This window comes from Notothenia coriiceps, unplaced genomic scaffold (assembly GCF_000735185.1).
Source record: "Notothenia coriiceps isolate Sejong01 unplaced genomic scaffold, NC01 NC01_scaffold00028440, whole genome shotgun sequence".
Lineage (NCBI taxonomy): Eukaryota > Metazoa > Chordata > Actinopteri > Perciformes > Nototheniidae > Notothenia > Notothenia coriiceps.
The window spans coordinates 54,959-69,052 of NW_011361141.1; the positions used below are offsets into that span (position 1 = coordinate 54,959).

The 14,094-nt window shown below is 39.5% G+C and overlaps 2 protein-coding genes across 2 annotated transcripts; both read left to right on the forward strand.

The window, feature by feature from the left end:
* The first annotated feature begins 1,150 nt into the window (after window positions 1-1,150).
* On the forward strand, window positions 1,151-9,420 carry LOC104958204 (RNA-binding protein 20-like). The gene is made up of 10 exons (XM_010785929.1): window positions 1,151-1,189; window positions 1,568-1,714; window positions 2,225-2,356; window positions 2,447-2,526; window positions 3,432-4,134; window positions 4,234-4,320; window positions 4,439-4,997; window positions 5,576-5,641; window positions 6,976-7,097; window positions 8,516-9,420. Exons 1-10 carry the CDS (start codon window positions 1,151-1,153, stop codon window positions 8,582-8,584), a joined length of 2,004 nt encoding a protein of 667 aa, XP_010784231.1. The 3' UTR covers window positions 8,585-9,420.
* A 600-nt stretch (window positions 9,421-10,020) lies between these two features.
* LOC104958203 (programmed cell death protein 4-like) lies at window positions 10,021-13,587 on the forward strand. The gene is made up of 6 exons (XM_010785928.1): window positions 10,021-10,113; window positions 10,572-10,661; window positions 11,010-11,324; window positions 12,609-12,703; window positions 13,080-13,193; window positions 13,330-13,587. Exons 2-6 carry the CDS (start codon window positions 10,622-10,624, stop codon window positions 13,570-13,572), a joined length of 807 nt encoding a protein of 268 aa, XP_010784230.1. The 5' UTR covers window positions 10,021-10,113; window positions 10,572-10,621; the 3' UTR covers window positions 13,573-13,587.
* The last annotated feature ends 507 nt before the right edge of the window (window positions 13,588-14,094 follow it).

Consider the following 14,094-nt stretch of genomic DNA (forward strand, 5'->3'; position numbering starts at 1 on the left):
GACCTCAGTCTTCCTCTCCACAACATCCACAGTCCCTGCCATGTAGTTCTCTACATTATCTATTACCTTAATAAGATCTTCGTACACAAGGAAAGCAAGACTATAAAATCTTAACATTGTCTTCCTTATAGAATATAAAAATATATAGTTTAAGAGTAAATAATAAGGCACAAATAGTGATATAACATATCTATATCCAAATGGGTCTGTATCAGTTTTACCATCTAATTTAGTCACTCTCCTTTAAGTTAAAAAGCTATGCAGGTCGCTATAGTTGGCAGCCATGAGGGATTTGTATCAAATGTGTGAAATGTCTGGGGCCTGTCAGCTGACAAGTCTCTAAATCCAAACAAGTATACTTCCATTATCGCCACTGCACTACTGCCAAGGAACTATTAATAGATGAAATGAGATGGGTTGCATCAAGGAGGGAAAATGACATGACATACTGTGTGATAGTGTTACATTGATGTTAGACAGATTTATTTCTTACAGTCTGATCCTTCTGATGTAATACAAAGATTGTTGAGAGATCACATATACAATTTTATATGTATACTTTTTTGACTGTAAAGTGTTATCCATATTAAGAAGTGGATTTGGTCACTGTGACATCACCCATTGGGTTTTGGGCTCCTGTTTTGAAGCCTCTAGTTTGAGATGTTGGATGTAGTCATATTGGTTTTTTTTTCAGAGCAAGAAAATCACCATATTTGGTTGAGAGGGTGGAGCTAGGGAATGACAAGGCCCGGCAGGGGCTGTTAGTGGCTCATTAGTTCCAAACCTTTTTTTAATACTACACAGTTTTTGTGTCAGCTTTTAATGGCCAATGAGCAGTCGCGACAGGTTGGTTTTCAGTCTGTGACGCAAGATATGTAGACTATCAGCCGTCATAATATGAAGGAGCAGCTTGTTTGGACATATTGAAGCCAGGATAGAAAACAACCGTGTTTTTCTGGAGGGGTACTAGCGTCCTACTTGCAGTGGGGTAGAACTGCCCGATGCGAGAGCAGTGACTGGCTGGTATGAATGAGAGAACTTAGGTAGATTAGAGACCTGTCTGGCTACTGTATGCTGGAGGATCTGCAGGGATTGAATGGCACTTGCATGTAGGCCAGCCAGGAGTGAGTTGCAGTAATCAAGGCGTGAGATGAAAAGAGCCTGGACCAGGACCTGCGTTGCCTTCTGGGTCAGTAGGTAAAGTATATTTCTGATGTTGTAGAGAGTGTATCCGCAGGAGTGGGTTGTAGCAATGATGTTTGCAGTAAAGGACAGTTGGTCATCCAGTGTCACACCCAGATTCCTTGCAGTGTGAGCCGGGGAAACAACAGAAACGCTGATGGTGATAGTCTTCTAGTCAGATTCAGCTCCAAATGGTTTGCAGACATGCACTGAGAGACGTGAGCCAGACACTGCGTTTTAACACTGGGAATTTCATGCTTTTGGAGCAAGCCATACGTGGCCATTAGATGAACTGCAGTTGAACAACAGTTATTTTCAGATGTTCAATACATTTTTTTTAAGAGATCAGTGTGATGTATGGTTATAAATGTCCCATTAATTGCAGCCATTTCCACCCATACAGGCAACAATAGGGCGGGTCGTTCACATCTGCAACCTCCCTGAAGGCAGCTGCACTGAGAATGATGTCATCCACCTGGGAATACCCTTTGGCAAAGTCACCAACTACATCCTCATGCGCTCCACCCATCAGGTACAAGAACATTATTATTCACCGTTAATTTCTTATTCATATAAACCAATGCATATTTATAGGTTTTACCTCTCAGGGCTTCAACAGAGTTCTTTCCTGTCGAGTAAGAAAAACATAGTTGAACAAATATTTAAATTTCAAATTATTTTTGTCAATAACCAAAGTATCAATGTGCAATTATCAACAGTTATTCTGCAGCTGTTGTGTGATATCATATATTTTGTCATATCTTACTGGCAGTTTAACTACCAGAACATGACAGCTCACTCTCTTGCTGCCGCGTCATTAATATTACCCCTATCATATTTAAACAAAAATCGTGGTATTGGTTACAGGCACTTAAGTAACTGTTCTGGTGATTTATTATAGCGTGGAAATGTGTTAACTTGTGATGATGATTTTCAAACATTAGCTTGAATCCAGTCTCAAATCCTAGATATTAAACAGGTTTGTACAGGGTACAACTATATAATGGAATATTGTTTGAGCAATTTTCTGTTCTCCCTTCAGGCATTTCTTGAGATGGCATATGTTGAAGCCGCTCAGGCCATGGTTCAATACTATCAACTTACTCCAGCTACGATTAACAATCAAAAACTTCTCATACGAATGTCTAAGAGATACAAGGAGCTGCAACTCAAGGTAAGACTAAATTAACAAAGTAAACAGCTAACATAAGTTATAGGCTGCCAAATAAGAAATTGTGAAAATGTGAATTTCCTTTCTGTTTAGAAACCAGGTAAAGATGTTCAAACAATCATCCACGACATCACCTCTCAGCAGGAAAGGGATGAGATGCAAGAACACGAACAGTAAGGCCACTTCTCTTTCGACTCTTAATCTTGAATACTTTTTACTGAGTCACTAAAAGAGCAAATACAAAATCATTGAGTAGAAAATGTCACTGATAATAACTTAAAGGGGACCTATCATGCAAAATCCACTTTGTGATGTCTTTTATTCATAAATATGTGTCCCCGGTGCGTCGGGGAACTCACGCAGCGTCAGAAAATAAAACCCTCTCTTTTCCTCCGTACCCAAATCTTTTAAAAACGGGTGTACAACGAGCGGATACAGATTCCATCCGAGCTGACGTCATCCCGGAATAATTGGTGGCGGACCCACAGAAAGTCAGAAAGTTGCCATCAGAAACAATGCCTGACGTGTTTTGGACGTAATCTCGACTTTTTTTACATTAGCAAGCCTCGCTAACACTCAGAGCTAACCTGTACTGTTTAAAAAGCAGGACATAAAAAAAGAACTCACCTTGTGATAAACCTGCAAGAGAAAAAGCATTTGAGCTCCATACTATTTCAGAAATAATCCTTGACGTGGTTTAAACAGGATGGCGTTTTATCACAACCGAATTTAACTTTATCTCCGGTAGAATTCTGATCAGGCATTAGCTCCGCCTCCTCTTCTTTCTTTTTTTCAAGCTAAAGACCCAAAATCTGCCTTTCTCTAACATGGCTTCAAAAGAGGGCTTTGAACAGTATGAGGCATGACAATGGGTGATCTGTTTGTTATTTTGAAAAAAAAAAACTTCACAGACATGTTTTGTATAGGTATGGCCCTACAATATATTTGTCAAATATAGCATGATAGGTCCACTTTAAGTTGAGTTAGTGTGATATATATATACTGTACATATGTATAGCAACACAAAATCCAGATTTATGGGATTTCTCCATGTAATCTTTCCATCATCTCCTTGCAGCTACATCCCAGAGAGAGCGCGCTCCCGCAGCCCAATCAGCCGATCCCTCAGCCCTCATTCCCACAGTCCAAGTTTTACATCATGCAGCTCAGCCCACAGCCCCCAGGGCGCATCCTGCAGGGGTCCGGAAAGAGGCAGTAATGGCCTGGGCCCCCGCCAGGGTTCCTGGGATCGGTCGTCACACTTGAGAAGGGGTGAGGACGACAGGGAAAGGGAAGACCCATGGAGAAATGAGGGAAGCGTGGATGATGATCGGTCTAGTGGACGAGCAGCCGACCGCCGGAAGGTTTACCAGAAACCCTTGGATCATATCAGCTCGAGATCTGCAGATGAGCGAGGAGGCGGCGGAGGTGAAGGGATCAGGGGCAACAGAGACTGGCAACCGCGAGGCAGCCCTCAAGGCATGTCTTTCAACTCGTACAGGAACATGGAGGATGACATCTACATGAAGGAACAAATGTACAAGTCAGACAAGCCGCCTAGACCTCCATACCAGAGGCACGACACAAAGCCCAAGAGGAGAGATGGAAGCGACTACCATAATAGATCGAGGCATTCTGTGTTTGAGATAACTGAGGAGCCACTTCGCAGAACACTAGAGGACAAGAGGCCGGGTTCACCAGACAGGGGCAGGGGCAAAAAGACAAGCAGGAGGCACACCACTACAGACAAACACGATAAAGAAAATGCTACTGAAAATACTGTGAGTAACTTTGGAATCATATCTATATGTAAGAGTGTTGTGTGTAAAACTGCTTCACATTGGACATCCTTCTACCTTCTTAATCATTTATTTTCCCAGGAATGCCAGTCAAAAGAAAAATCGTTTTCACCTCAGCAAAGCGACATGCCAAAAGAGACGATAGAATGTAGTAAAGAAAGAAATACTGTAAGTGATGATTTGATTTATTACACATTCAAACTCCTTCATGCCGCAATTTGAAGGTTAATGCTACTTCAGTTGGAATAGAAGTATTATCAACTCTTTTCTTGGTCCAATCTCTAAGGTGAAGGAGTGGGAAAGTGGAGATGATACTGATGGAGACTGCTGGTACCCTAAGAACATGGAGGAACTGGTCACTGTAGATGAAGTTGGAGGAGAAGATGATTCCATAGTTGAGCCCGACCTTCCCGAGCTAGAAGAGTTTGTATCCCGCCCCCAAGAGCCTACAGGTGAAGAAGCAGCAGAGGAGTGCATACCACCCCCTACCCCCTCCTCCTTGGAGGTGCAGGAAACATCTAGCAGGGATATTGGACATCCAGAAGAAACATCTGTGAACAAAAAGCAAGGGGATGTTATAAGTGCAAGCAGTCCTGAAGAGCAGATGTTCAGTGCAGCGACTCCTGAGCTACCAGTCACTGACCTCAGTGACTTCCCCAGTGAGGAGTTCAAAGCTGCCCTGGAGGAGACATGTTTAGAGGACAAAGTGACCCGCAGTGGGCCTTCAGAGGAGCTGATGGAAAATCATATTTACGTATCAGAAGATGGCAAAAACGTGGAAGTAGGAAAGGTCCCAGAAAAAATCAATAATGGGGTTCATCACAAGGACGGCATTCTAAAAAAAGGTATTTTTCAGATAAGGGAAGCCAAATGTTTACAGCAGAACAAAGTGAGATCCAGTGATCAGATTTGGGATGGTTTACGTTTTTAGAGTCTAAATAGGAGAGAGTTAGTCAAATAATGAATCAATCATTTAAGTATTTATGTTTCGGTTGTCTCTAGTTCACACACAAGGCTGCAGTTTTTATCACAACTATAGATTATACTCCAAACAGGAGTTATTGTTGCAACCAGTCTTTTTTATTTCCAAAGGAAATAGTTTCAAATATTTACACATCATAAAACGATACAATGTCAATAAGACGTATGATGAGATAAAAATATAGCACTGTGATGAAAAAAAGGAGTGTATGTAAAAGTGAATGACAAGTTTATCGAACGTAAGATATGAGGTATGAGAAATTAGATTGTTTTTAAAGAAAAAGAAAGAAAAATTGATTTGTGTGTCCGAAACTGCATTCTGGTAACCTAGGTGTTAAAAAGGGTGGCGTATACTGTGATCTCTCTGATCACGCCCCCAAAAAGCACAATTTGTGATGTTTTGTGCGTCCTGCCATTTTCATAATTAATATGCCTTTTACAGAGATTGAGGCTCCCTCGCCGTCTCGTGAGCAAGACAAAGCTGTCAGTGAACACAGCATCCCTTTGGGTAGGCACAAGTTTTATAACTCCTCTGATTTGAACTTGAATGTTTAAAAATACACTGCAAATGAGAACTGTATGCACTTTATTTGAAATCCTTGGTGACTTTATTTAATCTGTCAGAAATGTCAAGTTTAAGGTCTCCGATTACTCTGGCTGGATTACGCCCAGGTCTGTATTGACTTATTTTCACAGAGACAAGTAGCCTACGTTGAGTCTTTTGGTTTAAGTCCTAAAGATAAACTCTTATCATGTAGCCAACTAATAAGTGCACTGACAACCTGTTGCATTAGCACTCTAATTGATTGGAATTGCTTGGACACTTGCTGACCTATTTCCGTGAGCAGTTTGTGCAATGCACCCCTGAGAGATGAGTATTTATATTATCATTACGGCTAGAATGACACGGCCACCGTTGGGCCTGCTGCATGGAGACTTACGTAAGCCGTGGAGCCGGGTATCAGCAGCAGACCGCAGTACAGACTCACGAGCGGCTGTCTCTGTTTGTGTGTGCAGAGCAAACTGTATCCATCGACAGCACGTCTGAGACAAATTTAACAAAGATGACTCATCCGGTTGTTGTTGTTGTTGTTGTTGCAATTTTGTTTTTGTTTACTTACTGTCACGGTCAGATGTGTGTTGTTCAAATAGACTTTGGTGCTCAGACAGAGTGAAAATAACATGCTATAAAATGATGTTGTAGAACTTATAGTTTTTATGTATTATCTGTGAACGTAAATATGAAGTATTAAGTAAGAGATTAATATCCTTTCCTTTTTACTATAATTGGTCTTTGTTCATTGTTCAAAGTTTCCGTGATCGTTAAAAAGTTTTACATTCAATTGTCAATGTGCATTTTCTCTCAAGTACAATTGTATTAGTTCATAGTTCTGTTAAACAAAAAATAAAGAAGTTGGTCATCAAAAAAAAAGAATTCCAGCAGGTAAATGAAGTTTATTCATTGAATTTACTCAAACACATCCCTGAAGCGTGTTTTTATGCTATGCAAGCAGTCCTTAATATTTGACATTAAACTAGATTTAGACTTAGATTGCGGTTATATTTTACTCTTGTACTATTTAACGTGTTCTAGTACTTAAATAATTCCGGGATTCATTTTCTTTCAAAGTCTTCTAATTTTCCAATATACTTCTGAAAATACAAATGGGTATGACATTTAAATCGCTACGATCTTAAAAATCTTTAAAAGTTCTTAAATTGTACTTTTCCTGTAGAATCCCTTTATGATGCGATTGCAAAGTACTATTTAACTATATCATTTAAATGTCAAAACGCTGATGCAGTCAGACGAAGCTTATAGTTGTGTTTGTTGTCTAACAGGAGTGGAGTTCATTGTGCCGAGGATGGGTTTCTACTGTGAGCTCTGCGAACTGTTCTATAACAGTGAGGAGACGGCCAAGAGTACACACTGCCGCAGCACCGTGCACTACAGGAACCTCCAGGTACACACTGCACTCTGGTGATGAATTAAATGTCCATGAATTATACGAGCAAGCATATTGTGTTTATGTAGATATGTTGTATATTTTCTGTGCATATACTGTCAAACCTTTTATACCAGCTGGAGTTAGTGTCTGCTAAAATGAAAGTCTGTATGCCCACACTGTACACTGCTGGTGTGGTCCAAAGTCAGTGTGGTCTAGTAGCAAAATTCAATAGATTACAAAAGACTACACCACCTGTTGTTGAGTTGGTGAGTTATTACTTCACACGCATGCAGCATATGCACATGTTACATTATTTGTTTTCCTTTTCGTTCCAATGATCGTCACATTTTGGGGATAAATCTTACTTAAATCAAGTATAGTGTTTTAAAAACCGCAGTGCAAAAAACAATGAATATACAAAGAAACTAATAATGTTAGTTTTGATAATTGATTAACTCTTTAAATCAAGAAAAAAAATATACGAGCCTAACACTTAATTGCAAAGAAAATGAACGGATTAATCCAAAAGAAAGGCCTTGAATGCATTAGGATGGGCACAGAAAATAGAACATACACACGAAAGAACATACACATTGCACGTAAACTTGAAACTGTATTAAGTTTCTGATTACTCAGCACTGAGCCTTCTTGCGTTTCTCATCCCAGCGGCACAGCTGAGGCAAGCCGGAGAGTAGGGATTCAAACCTTTGATGGATTACATTCCAAGAGGAAAACATTTTTTTTTTAACACATGTGCTGTCCGTCAAGATTCTCTGTTTGTGTTCTGCTATTAAAATGGTTTTACATTATTTTTGGTCCTTCTTTACCATAGGATTCTTGTTTTACTTTACTCATCTAAAGACATCTTTAACATATCAATTAACAGATATTTGTAACTTTTTGTATACATTATTATTAATTCAATTTAAACTCCAACACATCATTAAGCACAGCTTTTCAACCAAATATTTAACTGCAGTAAAATAAAAAAAACAGATGAGAAAAAAGCCGCCTCCGATAAATCTAGTCTCCCATCCTCAGATATTTGAGTCGAGCTTATCGGATGCAGTTTTACTGACTGGTGATTGCTGGTTTTATATTCATATACTTCATTTTAAAGATTAAAATGCGGAAAATCCTTTCAAAAGTATTCTTGACTGCAATTCACTTCAGATGAATAAACTGAAAACCATTTTTATTAAATGTTTAATTTTACTTTAAAAATGTTTAGTAAAATACAACATGCTGGTTTCCAAAAAGCTTGTCTGGTTGTCAGACTACAAATCTGATATTTAGCAAGATGCTGCTTTTTATATTTCCTCCCTGTGGAGCCTCTATATGGATGTTTTGGTCTGGGTTGTAATTTGGGGAAAACATTACCACATTTTTTATATATATTTATTTTGGATTGTAATTTCTCCTCTGGTTCACAGAAGTACCTGTCCCAGCTGGCAGAGGACGGTCTGTCGGGCTTACTTTCTGAACCCTCCGCTACACAGTGACGTCTCACAGTGGAAGGATTTGTGTGTGTGTTGCAGAGGAAGTGGACAATTGCACTGGTTTTGATATTTTGGCAGAAGGAATGTCTAAATATGTTCGATGGCACTGACAATCCCAGCCCCACATGTGCTCTCAAATTTGTACATACCTGATGTGTAATGTAAAGTGAGGCTACAATATTTAATTTTATTGGATTTGGTTTATTCATTTCCTTACAGCTTACTTTATTGGATTGTGTGTGATAAAATGTTTTTATTTGTAATAATGGAAATGTTCAGTCCATTTTCTGAGTTTAAATGTTAGCTACGATTACACATTTACATCTGTAAAATGACTTAAAATATGTCGCAAGTCATATTTTATTCAGTTAAAAAACTACGACTGATTCTCAGGTTTGTTGTATTTGTTTAATAGATTGTAATGTATAGCTTAGAAAACAACATTACATTTTTATTTATATAAGAGTCTTGGTGCCAGTTTGCGCACAAATAGCGTAATGGTAAATAAGGTAATAAAATGTAAACCATTTGGATTGATAATGTTGCGAAATATTATATCATAATATATTTATTTTTGTGACGTTTTATTTTGAGTTGAAAATCATGAGACAATCCCAGTCATATTTGCCAAAATATGTAAATGCCTTTATATCGGAGACCTTAAACTGGACCATGTGTTTAATTAGAGTCAATCATGCAATGTTTACCGTGACTTGTTCAGAAAGGGATATCATGCCATACTCTGTTTTTGTATACTGTGAATACTGATCCTGTGACATCAATGATAGTGTTGTTTTGTTTGACAAACTTTTCATATGATTTTTAATGCGAAAAACGTGAATAAATTGTGTGGAATATAACATATTGTGTATTTATTTAGGCATAGTAGTATACTATCATCATAAGACAGGGAATCAGCCCAAGGCTAAGACTTGAGTGAAGGAGTTGTAAAAGAGTGCCTCCAAGTGGTGAGGCAGAACAACCATCGGTGTGCTTTAACTAAATGTGTGAGTCTTAAGATCTTTAAACTTAGTTTGAATATATTCTTGATTTTCTGGAAAGGTAACATCAACCCTGATAGTTTTCTTTTTTTTAATTGTCGTTGTCACTCCTTTAGTCTTTTTACTTAAAGTCATTTGAAATAGTAAACCAAACTACATTTCTCTAGCTTTGCTGTGGTTCAACCTCTTCCAGTGTTACTTAATTGGTAACTTCCTAAAAACTCATAATTCTCAATTTCTCATCAATATCATCCTCGCCATCATTATAAAACACTGAACTTTGCAGTCCCAAAAATAGTAAGAGCTGTTCTGCAGCACCAGATCTAGAGGGCAGCACTTTTTAAACAACACGGAAAATGCTTGAAGAAAATCCCGTGTTGCATTTCCATTGGTTGTATGTTTAAAAGCCCACACACCTCCAGCCAATCCGAAGAGGAAAACACAGCCCTCCGTGCCTGCGTTGCTGGGTAGATAACACAAAAACAAAAGGAAAGCTCTGTGTCAGAGTTTGAGGCTTGGAAGCAACAGACGGTCAGTGATTTGTATTTGTTCTGAGATATTCGATCGACAAATCAAAGGAGATTGAAATGCATATTTTATATGTCATGTTCATGAAGGATACAGGTATTTGTTATCGCTGTCGCAAGCTAAAGGACAGTTGACGTTAGTTAGATATTGTCTTTTACTGCCGATACAACAACAGCGTCGAGTCAGCGATATAAACGAACATTAAATAAAGTCTTAACTGCTGATTAGCATATAATGTTTGAGTGGTAATAGTTGTATTTGAGTAGTCAGATACTCGGGAGTCTTTTGACGCAGCTCTTTATCATGACAGGGAACATTGAAGCTAGCGCAACGCTAGCCATTGTTTGTCAACAGTGACTTTGAATGAACGGGGGAGGGGAGGCTGCTGCCTTGCAACATGTCTGGGCATGTTATTACTATTTTCTGCATATAACAATGATGTGTATTGTTATACGTTGCAGGTATCATTTGCACGTTATTCTTCTGCAAAATCTCTTTTCTATTGTAAAATATGACTGACTGCGAGGCCTGGCTCAACGCAAACCCCATTGGTGAGTGTGACGACGATTAAAATGCCTCATCCGCTATGTCTGAGATGGGGCAATGGGGCTTTTTCGTGCGGAAGTGGGTTTTAGTGCGTATTTTTCTTGCACTGCCTGCAGGTTTTGGCATAGATTGCATGTTGTCGCTCATCCTACATATTGTGAGTGTCAGCAGATAAAAGTTGACTACAATATATAAGTTTGAATATTAAGCGTCTTTTCCTGAGTATATTGTGTATGCACATGACCCCTAGGAATGTAAAACAAGAAAGAATCAAATGTATTTCAGCTTGAGATCCACTTTCTCATATGTTATTAACATTAACTTTACCCCATATTTTCCTTGAAATCCAACAGAGGCAGATGACCTGAGTGACTCTTTTTTATCTGGAGAAGAAGACAATGCAGGGTTGGTTGTCAACAAAAACATAAAAAATGAGATAAATGGCAACTGGTTGACCTCGTCGAGCAACAGCATCCACGAAGCACGTCTCAAGGCGAAGGCCAAGCGGAGATTGAGGAAGAACTCCTCCAGGGACTCAGGCCGGGGGGACTCTCTCAGCGATAATGGGGAAGTTGTCCGGGGAACCTCTGTGGCCCCCACCAGCCCCAAGAGCAAGCTGCTGGACAGGAAGTCCCGACTGGGCAAGGGCAGAGGCCTGCCAAAGAAAGGTATGTAGGAAATGGTGATGTGGTGCTGCTAAATAGATCAAATGTCTCAGTTTCTCTTTTTTTCAAAGAATAACCTTTTGCTGGTCATTTACACAGGATACTAAAAGTGAATAAAAGTGCCTTTGGTGTTGCAGTTCTACATGGGGGGGGCGGCATCATCATCACTGTGTGAACTTCTTGTTATCATCTGTTGGCATTCATCTATGAGCCATAAACTAATTAGCATGTACACAAATGGCTTGGTGGTTTTAAAAAGGTCACGCCGATTTAAAAGTACGTTTTTTTTTTACCGGCTGCTCTGCAATACTTAGTATAGAAGTAACATAGTAACCTTTGTTTTAGTGTAACAGAAGATTCCTGTTATTATTATTGGTATGTCATTGGATGTGTATAAAACCTTTTGGACTGCCATGATTGTGTACAGAGACAGCTGGCTTTTATTTGAACAGTTTATTATAAAGTGACATTTATAAGGTTGATGGCCCACTGTATGAGATTGCTAAGTGTCTTTGTGCACTGTCTAGTAATGGGGGACCCTACTGAAGTATTTACCTGATGTTGCATAATGACTTACTTTGTTTATCCAATGTATTCATCAAACTAAAGATGGCTGCTCTAAACTGCCTTACATTTGACCATATTCTAGAAGTAACATCACAATGTATAAGCAGAACAGAATTTAGTAAGTGCCAAGATCTTTTGATAGTCCAGCTGTCTCACACTGTGCGTCCTCACTCCGTGTTGAAAGCATGCAATGCCCACTTCTTTGTCTGCAGGACAGTTTAGTCTATTTGCTTTCTTCCTGATGGGCAGTGGAACTATAGCAAGTGTAGTTTCTCTTGGCATGATGTCTGTTGGTTCTTCTGGTTTCATAACAGAACTGGTACGCCAGTGGAATCCTGTTATTGCACCCCATGTGCAGAATTTGTTGGCGAAAGCAAACTGGCATCTGCCATGTCTTAGTGCACAAGTAGAGCCGATTTGCAAAACCAGTGTGGGCTGTGCTAAATATAGTGGCATTTCATATGCCACATTTTGAACGAATAGCGGTTTTAAAGCACACAAGCTTCTGGTACATCTTGAACTGTCTTCGATCTGTTTGTGCTGACCTAAGATTTAGCATGTTTCTTTGTGTAACACATAAAAAGGCATCACCTGCCTAGATGGAGGGATTATTTTACAGCATGGTTGGTCCTTGGGTTAACATTTTTTAGATATAGGTTTTAGTGCATGTACGCATACAGATGTGTCATGTCTAACATTATCACCGATCTCTGTCCACAGGAGGGGCCGGAGGGAAAGGTGTTTGGGGCCGATCTGGGGAAGTTTATGGACGGGAGGTGGTTGATCAGAGAGACCCCAACTACGACGAAGCTCAGGTACTGATGCAGGCGTTGATATTGTACATTTTCCTAATCAATGTCACGTTTGGAATAGTCTGATAACTTGTTAAATCCAATGTAATCCAATTCACAGTCCTGCAAAACAAAAAGAAAGAAATTGTGCGTTTTTATTTTATTGAGAATTTGTTGTTATGGGGTAATTTTTGAAGCCGCAGTTTGTGACGTTTCTTTGCTAACATGCATGATAGTGTACGCTTTCCAAATCTTTCTGTTTTTGTGGATAAAATAATCATTTAAATACTCAAAACTGAAGTAAATGTTAATGCATGATAACAATTGGCAGCATACTTGGCAGGTCATCCTTATTTCATATTTGAAACATTTAACTGGCAATGTATTTGTATTTGGTCAGGAAAACTGTGTGTATGAGACTGTGGTTCCCCCGCTGGAGGAGAAGGACTTCCAGAAGACGGTCACCCCTATAGTGCAAGAGTACTTTGAACATGGAGACACGAATGAAGTAGCGGTAAGTGTGCACAGAAACCACCTGTAGGTAAAATGTGCTCAAAGAGTGTACATAAACAGTCCTCTAAGAATAACAAGAATTGACATTAACACAACCTTGAAGCCCCCGCCTTGCTGACGTCCCTCTCCCCCTCCAGGAGATGCTTGCCGGACTGAATCTGGGTCCCATGCGGAGCGAGGTTCCTTCGCTGGCCGTGTCGCTGGCCCTGGAGGCCAAGGCCAGCCAGCGGGAGCTCACCTCCAAGCTGCTGGCCAACCTGTGTGGGCCGGTGCTGTCCCACAGCGACATGGAGAACTCCTTTGACAAACTGCTCCAACAGCTGCCTGATCTGGTGCTGGACACACCCGGAGCCCCGCAGGTGAGCCTTCTGAGGGGTTAAGAGATACGCGTTTGTACATATGTAGCTCAATAAGCCATTTATCAGAATCAGAATACCTTTATTAGTCCCACAGAGGGGACATTTGCATCGTTACAGCAGGAAAGAGCCACAGACAGCTTAATGTTACCTATGTTAAGAAAAAAGTACTAAGTTATGATATAATAAAACATATAATATAAAAGTAAAATAAAAATACTTTCCAAAATACAAATCCTGTAACAGTTCTTAGGATTTAGCAGCCAGGTATATATTACACAGTTATTAATGGCATATGTATATAATGTATATATTGCACATATAGCACATATTGCACATAGTATGATGGTATTTAACTGCAGCAAGTTACCCAATTTACAAGATACAAAATGCAAAAAAACACACCTTGTAACGGTTCTAGGGATTTAGCAGCCAGTTATAAATTACACAGTTATTAACGGCATATATATATTGCACATAATTGATTGGTATTTAGCAGCAAGGGGAGATATAGTCTGTGTTGTAAAAAAGTCACAGCTTTAAACA

What these genes read in the sequence shown, in the direction of transcription:
- LOC104958204 (XM_010785929.1), top strand. Translation starts at nt 1,151, where the DNA reads ATGAAAAGAGCCTGGACCAGGACCTGCGTTGCCTTCTGG. An exon ending in ACAAGGAGCTGCAACTCAAG is followed by an intron (nt 2,357 to 2,446) that starts GTAAGACTAAAT and finishes CTTTCTGTTTAG; the next exon opens with AAACCAGGTAAAGATGTTCA. An exon ending in TGAACACAGCATCCCTTTGG is followed by an intron (nt 5,642 to 6,975) that starts GTAGGCACAAGT and finishes GTTGTCTAACAG; the next exon opens with GAGTGGAGTTCATTGTGCCG.
- LOC104958203 (XM_010785928.1), top strand. Translation starts at nt 10,622, where the DNA reads ATGACTGACTGCGAGGCCTGGCTCAACGCAAACCCCATTG. An exon ending in GCTCAACGCAAACCCCATTG is followed by an intron (nt 10,662 to 11,009) that starts GTGAGTGTGACG and finishes GAAATCCAACAG; the next exon opens with AGGCAGATGACCTGAGTGAC. An exon ending in CAGAGGCCTGCCAAAGAAAG is followed by an intron (nt 11,325 to 12,608) that starts GTATGTAGGAAA and finishes CTCTGTCCACAG; the next exon opens with GAGGGGCCGGAGGGAAAGGT.